This window comes from Hyposmocoma kahamanoa, unplaced genomic scaffold (genome assembly GCF_003589595.1).
Source record: "Hyposmocoma kahamanoa isolate Upper Pololo Valley unplaced genomic scaffold, ASM358959v1 95, whole genome shotgun sequence".
NCBI classification, from domain to species: domain Eukaryota; kingdom Metazoa; phylum Arthropoda; class Insecta; order Lepidoptera; family Cosmopterigidae; genus Hyposmocoma; species Hyposmocoma kahamanoa.
This window is the reverse complement of record NW_020654972.1, coordinates 9,034,598-9,045,193: the sequence shown is the minus strand read 5'-3', so window position 1 is coordinate 9,045,193 and position 10,596 is coordinate 9,034,598. Positions and strand designations below refer to the sequence as shown.

Sequence of the window (10,596 nt, the reverse complement as noted above, 5' to 3'; positions counted from 1 at the left end):
AATAAATGTATAATGTCGTGGATAGTGCAAATTCACGTCTGTAGTATTGGTAAAAGGCACGTATCTGCACCAAACCAAATTTCACAGAAGACGGACTTAACGTTATTAATTTGTTATTTCAATGGCTACGACTTTCATTTTTGTACAGAAAGCACTAATTCATGTTGTCTACGGACTGATGACAGTAGAGTCCCTGTAAATCACGCTAATTTGGTTGCTGATTGTTATTGTATCATAAACAAAGACTGCGTTTACATTTAATTTATTTCTTCTCCGGTACCTGTACCTATTCCATAGAAATAACGGATCGGATATCAGAAATAAAATAAATATTACTTATACACAAATCATGGGAGTCCTTTATTTTAAAAACTCAATTGTTATGTTTTTTTAAATCCGTAATATTATGCAAGGCTGTATAAGAGAGAACCTTTGCAAAAAAAATCTATCGACTTTACCTCATCCCTGTGAAAACATCAAATGAAGTGTCACAGGGATCATACTAGAAAATTTGTAGTATAGCGAACGTATCGTACGCGTACTTGAAGTGAATAAGCGTTGTTTCATTAAGCTATTCCTGTACTAAGTAGCGTAGACGTCACAGGCACAAAAAAACTAATTTACGCGAATTAAGTGGGAAAAATATAGTACCATTTCCAATATGTAACCAAGCATAGAAACTTGCATTATTTATGTGACTTTCAAAAAGTAATGTTGCCATGGTAACGTGTTTGGTTCAGTTCACAGGGAATTCACTAAAACAGAATCAGTCAAAAAGAAATGTTAAAGACGTTTGGCTATTGATCGCTAGACAAAAATTCCTTTTTCATTTAGTCTCTACTAGAGACGTGGGCCGACTTTTCCACGTCACCGCCGCCAATGAATTTGACAGACGTAAAAATCTATTTCATTTTAATAAATATCTATACTTCGTTTTTAATTATTTAGAGCGTTTGTGCACTACGTCCGATCCGTATCAGTTCCGAATCCGAATAATGACGCTCCGCAATGTCACAGGGATCATTTTATCTCTATGTAGGTGTATATTCGTATTTTCTTGGATTCAAATAGGACTAAGTGCACAAGCGACATCTGAAGCGGGTCAGAGTTTTCTAGATTTATATGGTCTTGGATTCGGAACGAATACGAAGCGGATGCAGTGATGTGCCTATATTAATTTCGTACAATTAAAATGACGTACCTACATCCTATTCCTACCAGATTGGAATAAAACACACATCGACATCTAAACACAGACATAAACACCACACACCCACATCATATAATAAAACAAATATGGTAACTCCATACAAACGTAGCAGCGTGGGTTGTATGTGTACACGCCCGTCACGCGCCGTAAACGGACGTACTTATTTGCATAATAATAAAGGGCGCGTGTGACGACCAGCGCCATGCAAAGCAAGTACATCGCCAGATTATCCGTGTGTGTGCGAGCGCACACACGTACATAGAATGCAATATAAGTTTCCGGGACTGGCCACTTACATAAATAATATTTAAAAAGTTACAACATTTGAAAATAGAACTCTATGGCTATAGAAGACAGTTTGTTTCATCTAACTGTCACTTGTGGCGTCATTTTAGAAATCGGTTGTCTACATCACCGTGGATTTAACTCGTGAAAATTTTCGTAGTATGATTTTCTACGACTTTAAGTGTAATTTAACAGCTCAGCGGAGCTTTGCTCGGCTTCAAACTGCTTTTGGCGATGAAGCACCATGCAAGATGACTATTTATAGCTGGTTTGCAGAATTCAAACGCGGTCGTGTGAATCTCAGTGACGAATTTCGTGATGGTCGCCCGTCCACTGCTACGAACAACAAAAACATCGATGCTGTGCGCCGTATGATCAAAACAGACAGGCATGTGACATACCATGAGATTCAGGCATCTTTAGGCATAGGCATGAGTCAAATACAATCAATACTACACAAACATTTGGGTGTGAAAAAGCTGTGCTCTCGGTGGATCCCACACAATTTGACTGAGGCTCAAAAAACGGATCGCCTCACTTGGTGCAAAGCCATGCTTACCAGATTCAACGAATGGCCGTCAAATTTGGTGTGGGAGATAGTAACAGGTGACGAAATATGGATTTATAGTTACGATCCCAAAACAAAGCAGCAATTGAGCGTATGGGTCTTTCGAGATGAGCCGATTTCAAAATCGGAATATTTTGAGAAACAATAAATTCATTTCTTCTTTATATTTCTTCATTTCTTCTATCTTTATAGTATTTTTTTCTTATTCATTCCGGAAACTGATAGTGCGTCTCACGTACAAGCCGTGCTGCTACGTTTGTATGGAGTTACACCATGCCGATAACCACACCCAGCACATACACCACATACGCATACCACACATACAAAGACACGTTACATAATTATTAATACAAAGATCGAATACTTAGAAAAAATCTTTCGATCCGGCCGGATTCGAGCCGACGTCTTCTAGCAAACCGTGCCAGACACTATGCCAACTAAGCCACGGAACGAACCAGCGGACCTCACGAATTGTACTGTGTGCTTGTTGTCGGATCATTGTATTTGGTTTTCAACGACTTTTTAACCGTAGCGCCATCTATGAGAAATCTACGCTACGGCTAATATAATACAATAAAAATTTTAACACGTTACATAGCTTAAAAATTGTTGTCTTTATTTCTCTGTCGTACGCTTGTATTACTTTTGTTGTGTAAAATGTTTGGCATTGTAATATGTATGTGTAATGTAAATACATTGGAAGACGTAGCGTCTGTCATACAGTTTTGTTGTAAAACTAGTACGGGTATTAATGTTCAATCTCATTTTAAAATATTCCACAAGTAATTATGTTACGTAATGTCAAGATATCATCCAATTCACTTGACCCATTAAAAAATTTATTATTATTTTATGAAGTGGTGAGGTGCACTGGCTATTTCTCCCGCTAGTCGGTGCATAGAATATATAATGGTGCTATGGACCGCCAAACTCCATAGTATCACGCTAAAGTGTAAAAAACGTTAAAAATGGATACAATTATCGTTTTGTACAATGCTTTACTGTTATGAAAACACTAGAAAAATATAATATGCTTCGCCGATTTCACGCCAATCACGCTGTCGACCTAAAGACCACGCCGCAACGGACGACCATTTTACGATAAGCGCACATCTCTAGTCTCTACATATTTCTATAATTCTTTCCTAAATTTTTAAATATATACTTCGAAGATCTGCTGAGCGAGGCAATGAAGTCGCCATTTTTATTTCATCAAAATCTAGCTAGCTACTAAACGTTACCTTATTATCTCTAATTAAAAATCCAACCTTTTACATTTTAATTTCATTGGAATTACATCTAAGTGCCAAGGTCTATTGAAATGAGTTAACGGTTTCCAACAAAAAAAGAATCATCGAAATCGGTTCTCAAACATTCCGATGTTTGTCTTTTTTTGCGTAACATTCACACAAAAAAGGCGAATTGAGAACCCTCCTCTTTTGAAGTCGGTTAAAAATAGATGAACCTTTGGCCACAATCTCTCTGATGGTCTTAAAAAGCCCTGAATTGTAACTCTTCGGAAACAGTGTGTGCCATGCCATCCGTTTGCCGTACCCACGAATATGAAACAAGCAAAACGCGTTCGTGCGAATAGGTGGTAAATCTTCGTTTTGTAACATTTAGAAATACTCAAGGTGTTCCTATTTTCCGCTATTGACATTTCCAGTGAGAACAATCCACTCCTCGACTGAATTTTTATTACATTCCTCGGAAATTCTTTATGATATTGCCGGAGTTATGTTCGAATATAAAACATTCACAGAAATTTATATTCTCCTCCTTTTGCGGGATAGATTATAAACCAAGTTATTTTTAACCCTTGCAGCATTTAAACCAAAAACCAAATTGAACCACTGCATACATTCTAACATTAATATATTTCCAGGTGTATTCCTAATCTGCTGGGCACCATTCTTCACGTGCTCCGTCCTGGACGCGCTGTGCACCAAGTTAGACCTACCGTACTCTCCAGGGGTCACTGCTTTCATCCTAACAACCTGGCTGGGCTACATCAACTCGTTCCTGAACCCTGTCATCTATACAATCTTCAACCCTGAGTTCAGGAAGGCGTTCCGCAAGATATTACATTTCGGCACCTAGCCTTTGGACTTTTACGTCATGTACGATATAACTAAACAGGCGTAAAGCAGCGTTAATTTCGCTCAAAGAACTGTCTTTACTCTATTGTTTTTTTTCTAGGGTTGTGAGTGGCGTACCTTATGTATACAGTACACTTGTCCTGGCTAACTATTGTAACTAACTAGCCTTAAATAATTTTTTCAGCGAAACTTATTCTTCATTTCGCACACATTCACATCTTAAGGTCACCATATACGGGACGATTTTGTCTTCACGATCTGTCTGTTCAGACTGATCGAGACGGCAAATCGGTAGTGTATGTTAATGTCGTTACCGATTAACTTGGGGAGTAGCAACGGATCTATGCGATTATCGTGACGATCGAAACGAGAAATCGTCTATGCCCGGGGGTACCTTGAAGCTAGTCGCTCATTCGGTCAGAGAGTTATGGCATCTTGAAATTAGACACTTTTATAGCGCTGCATTGGCACCACTATGGCGCTGCAGCCGCGTCATTACTAATTTTCATACAATGTTTAAAAGCGCAGTTGCAGCGACTCTGTTGTGACACGCGCGTGACACTTGCAGTAACAATTTATGCAGCTCTTCTACAAGCGTCTAATTTGAAAGCGCCCTTACATTCAAATATAAAAAGGTACAACAAGTATACGATAAGTGCTCGCTTTTGACAGCGCAATAAAATAGGAACGTTTTACGTCACAAATTTCCGATACGGCGAGTAGTGAGGAAACGACAATTATGTGTGTGGGTAAAGATTCAAATGGAACCTTACTATATAAATATATGTATGAGTGAATAATCGTAGAGTGAGGGAGTCACCAAACTATTAACGAGGGATCGTCTTGGTGCGATCGTGTTTAACCACACTTATCGCATTAAGTCGATTCGCCGTTGACACCGCCATCGTCGGCCTGCGTACCTAAAAACGCGAACGGAATCAAAATCAAAAATCAAACCAATCAATCAATTTGTTTTTTAAATTACTTATTATATAGTAATTGTTTCGGACCGATGTCGGAAGGAGAACGAGGAGTAGACCCCCAGATTCGTTGCTGACCTGAGTCGGTGTTCGGACCAACCGATACGAAACGCACCTTTTCGCTCTTACATTTATGGACATAAAGTTTTGTTTGAAGCTTTGTTTGGCTTAATGCGATTCTGCGTTAATAAACAAAAAATTAAAAAATCATTTATTTCAGATGTCTATGATCCATATACTTAAATTATAAAATTAGGCACTTTAAAATAAAAATATAATATAAATTGACATCGAAAAAAATATCAAATTAAATTAAAAGTAAAAGCTAAATCAAAATTAAATATTTGAATCTAAATCACAAGATAAAAAGCATAAAATTAATAAGTGCGGCGACTGGTGTGAAGTTAGACGTGAATAGTCGCCATGTTGCGGAATTTTCAGGAAGTCATTTCTTCAAGTGACATATAAGGTAACAGGATGGCCGAACAAAGACAACATTTTTACAATTCTAAATGAATTTTTTTGCCTAATCGACAATCGCCGTAAGACTTGAGTTCCAAAAATGTGTACATCCGCCATCTTTTTTTTCCTCCAAAAACTGATTGCTTGAGCTCAGTCCAAATTAATCAAGACGTTTCGTATCATTTGTTAATAATAATAAAAAACGAAAGATAATCCTGGCGCCCCAATTGCTTAGTTTCAAACTAACATTACAATCTTCACAAGAAAAATATTGCAACTTTTATAAGAAAAAATATTTCTAATTTGGCTATACGCTATGACGGCTGTTTTGACGTTTGTCCGTTCACCAAGTTTCATATTAATTCATAACTACGTTGAAGGAGCTAAATGCTGTACACTGTTGTCAATAGCGACGTGCAATAAAATTTATGGAATGCATGATTTTATGACACAACTCAGCATTTGTTTTTCGAAATTCGACATTTTTTAAAATGAAATCTAATACGATCGTCACTAATGGGATCGCTGGCCAGCACAACTTCTATCTCTCTAAACTAACGTCAAAACTCAATGCAAAACAAAGCAGTTTCGAATTGAAGATATATTAAGTAAACATTTTTATTTTCGTTTTATTTAAACTTTTTAATCAGCTACCCCTTGCAATACCTACTAGTTACCTATAAATCTAAAAACTTACAGACGCAACTCGCATTTGTTTATATATTTTTCGATATTGAATTGAGATTTCACCTCACTATTATAGTCTGTTAAAATGGCCACCATAGCGTGCCTTTCCATCCTCTAAGAAGGATCCGGAAGGTGCCAGTACTACAGTTGTCATAAACATCAAAACTCATAGACATATTCAATATAATGCTAAAAAGCCGTTACTCATATTTGTTACAATAACGGAAAAATTAACTCGTAAAACGATGCATAAGAAAACGAGAGCTTCAGCTTGTTTTAAACTTTAGTTAAATATAAAACCCTTATGATACATTTAAATTAAAAAAAATAGTAAATGCATTTTTGAATGAAAATCTATTTTGAACTTTTGTAACATACTTGACTTCGGTAACTTTTTTTTATAATACCAAATGACGGAACGAACAAGTCTTGCGATAAATCGTGAGCCTGGTGGTAAGTAACACGTCTATCCATAGCAGTTGCAGAGCCACTTTAACCGAGTAAAAATAATATAACCAGGGAAGACTAATTTACATACAAAGACAACATAGGTAAGGGTGCTGATGAAATCACAGACACATGGGACTTGTCAACTAATGTCTCAGGATGACGGGCGCAGTGGTATTGGCGCTCATATCTTTGCAATTTAAAGCTCTCAGTGTGGCACTGGAACTGTTATGGACAGGCGTGTAGCTTACCATCAGGCGCACGACTTGTTCGTCCCGTTACTTGATGTTATAAAAAAAGATTCAAAAAACCCCCTAAAAAGTTTCTGCGAAATTAAAAGGCTGTAACAAACCCAATTAAAAAAGTACTGACCAGTTCACCAGGCGAATAATTTAAAAGCCTGTGTGAAATTCAGCGTGTAATGTTAACTCTCATATATTTTCGGAATGCAGTGAAATTTCAAAATTGGAGGAGGTATAACTTTTGATTTGATTTTAAAAGTTTTAATTTGATTTTTAATTAAAGTTAGGAAACTGACATTTAGTAGGCTGTTAGTTTTTGATGAAGTAATTATAACTTTTTTATAAAATTAATGCGTTATTTGTTTCGCTTTAAAATGGCTGCAACGGTAATGTTTTCATACAAACGTATTTGCGCGAAATTTGGATTTTGTACTTTAAACACTTACATTCTCTCTTCTCGTTGATGTCATAATCTTAGTACAGAGTACTAAAAAAACCGACCTCAAAAATTCGTGGAATTACATAATTGGCCAAGTTTTATTGAAATCGGTTACCGGAAAGTGAGCGAAACCGAATTCATCCCCTAGTTGGCCACCCTTAGATATGGGATATTTTCTTCAAATTTAAATATGACCAATACTGAAGTATCCTCTTTACAACAAAAAAAGAATCATCAAAATCGCTTCACAAATGCCATAGCAATCGCGTAACATCACACAAAAAAAAATTAAGTCGAAATGAGAACCTCCTCATTTTTTTTTTTTTGAAGTCGGTTAAAAACATCATTATTTTATTTATAATATTGTAAGTCAATGTTTATAATATTATTTTAAATTCAATTTTAAAACTTAAACTTAAAACCACAAATTTAAATTAAGATTGAATTGAATTTTTTTTTCGGATTTTTTAGCAGATTAATAAATAGTCAAAATTTTTAACGTTTGTTTTTAGCTTCAAGTCAAAGTCAAAGAAAGAGTCATTTATTCCATAGCTAAAACATATTTATTTTGACGACGTCCCATTTACTAATACTCATGTGCTACTGCTCGTTCACTACGCTGACTTCCCTGAGAAAAACGAGCAAGAAACTCTACGGATTGCTCTTTTCCAATAGACTTAAATGCTATGGAATGCACTTTGAATCAAATTTGTGTTTAATCTAGAGCCATGTCGTCTTTCCATCTAGCACGTAGTCTTCAATGACTTCTCAATCAAAATATTTTTAAAGTAGTTTTATTTTGTAGCTTATCTGAATCAAAGCATCACTATGCAATAAACAGGGCAACATTATTTTTGAAAATAGCAGTAATAAAGCTCCTTGTGAAAGAGTTCGTCCGGGGAAGTACTACCCTATCTGTTTCTGCAGCCAAGCAGCAGTACTGGTGAAATTACAGGCACATGGGACTTGTAATCTCATGTCTCAGGGTGACAGGCGCAGTGGAAGTGTCCATCCGATCTTTGCCATTTAAATATCTGAGTACACAGCAACTGTTATAGAAAAAAACATATCGGATACAACCAGGCGCACGACTTTGCAAAATATCATAAAAAAACATTAGTAGCTATCAGATTGCTTATCTCCAATTAAAAAGTCGACTATATTTGGCGAAGCCCAAGCCCCCAAAAATCAACAGTTAGATGAATGTTAAGGCATGCTTATCATAATGCAAAACCCAAGCCATGTTATATTTGAAAATTAATCCGTAAATATAATCCTTATAAACCATTTTATGTTTATAAAAGGGATTATTATCGGAATCGGTATTCATCTGTTCCGGGAGACGAAGAATAAACTTCTCGGATCATTGGATCAATCAAACATCCCGTGGAGATATTTGAGGAAATCCGGATAAATTATAAAATATTTTTCTATACATTTGTATGAATGTAATATTCCTCTTATGTATTTCTTATAATATTGACATAATTGAGGAAATATGTGTCAACTCAATCGTCATTATTAATCTAGAGTTTTCCTTATTTTTACGGCAACACAAGCTGCACAAAATGACATATAGAAACAATATTTAGTAGTAGCAGAGCTCCTTGTGATAGAGTTCGTCCTGGGAAGTATTGCCTGCCTCCAGGCAGTAACGTTACTTACGTTACTGCCTTGAAAACCGAAACGCAGGTTCCTGGGTACGGTGACGGGTGCATTGGCAGTGCCCTTGAGAGCTTTGCTATTTATACCTTCGTTCGAGTGACACGGTGGTTACGACTATAAAAAAAATCTACTAAAGAATGTATTCATTTTGATACGTTTATGTCGTTGTATTTCTTTCTATTTTGAAACAAAATTGTCATATAAATTTCTACACATCAACTACTTTCTAATTATCTCCACTGAGTCGATATATTAACTAGATGCAACTAGGCTATTAAGTAGGAAGTTATCAAATAATTAATTTAAAAAACATAAAAACGAGATTGTGGTGATGATTTTCATATAAATAATCAAAGAATCTGACGTCAAATAGTCAAAAAGCACTAATAGAGAATTAAACTGTGGTTGAAATTCAAAACTGATGAAACTTTCCTGTCATCTCCGAAATTGGAAGGCAATTTTCAACGCAAAAATATTCCATTTTATTCTGTTTTCCGAGAGAATCATCTTTCTAAATACGAAACTTCTTTAGTAACTGGGAGTTTGCAACTCGATGTCTACAAATTTTGCTTACATTATGCGGTTAAATAAATGTATTTTAACTTGTCAGCGAGCGCCATTGCGCGCGCGATATTTCCGCTGTAAATTACACAGCTAAACACAAGAACACAACATTCAACTGTAGTTAAGACGAATTTTAGTACAACATTCTGCAAAGTGTACAGCATTCATAGATTTATGGGCCTCATTCATTGCCTAATATGTTAGGTACTAGGCGTGTTAGTCGACTGTCGGATGAATTAATGCTACAGTCAATATTTACTGCCAACATGTCAACCGACATTTTTTACGCAAAGTATCAATATGTCGGCTGATATTTCGGATATCTTGCATTCATGGTGAGGTACGATAGAGCGAACCGGTTTCAGGCGCTCAACATCGTAGCATCCATTTTACGGTTTTTTATACTTATACAAGCGGTAGTGGTAAGCGACACAATTGTCCCTCAGAACATTAAAGCCCGTCACCCTGAGACATAAGTTCACAAGTCCCATGTGCCTGTAATTTCACCAGCACCCATGCCCTTCAAAACCTGAATGTATTAATGTGAGCGTCACTGCTTGGCGGCAGAAATAGATAAGGTGGCAGTACTACCCTGGGCAAACCCTTTCACAAGGAGCTCTACTGCTACTTAACGTGAACATGCAGGTTGCGTTATTGGCTAACACGGCCAAACATGTTCGGTAATAAATCAAGCGGTTTGTAGACTTGTGGACTAGTCTATGTAACACATAAACTTTGCAGAATGCTGCGTTAAAACACAATGAACGTCTTCTTAACTTTTGCAATAATGACGATTTAGAAATCCCGAAATGTCAGCAACCACATTTCGTTTAATACAAAAGTTGGCATTTTCCCCTGTGGTTGTGAGCTTGACGTAGAATTACTTTATGGTTAGGTCCCATTATAATAATAACAGGCCCACTCTGAAGACCATTAGGTACATTTATA

The 10,596-nt window shown here is 36.4% G+C and overlaps 1 protein-coding gene across 1 annotated transcript in view; it reads left to right on the top strand.

Moving 5' to 3' along the window:
- The window catches only part of LOC113238352 (dopamine D2-like receptor), a 41,516-nt gene extending 36,892 nt beyond the window's left edge, over positions 1-4,624 (top strand). The window contains exon 6 of the mRNA XM_026475193.1: positions 3,949-4,624. Within this exon, the coding sequence (XP_026330978.1) occupies positions 3,949-4,163 (215 nt within the window). The 3' untranslated portion in view covers positions 4,164-4,624. The remainder of the gene's footprint in view (positions 1-3,948) is intronic.
- The last annotated feature ends 5,972 nt before the right edge of the window (positions 4,625-10,596 follow it).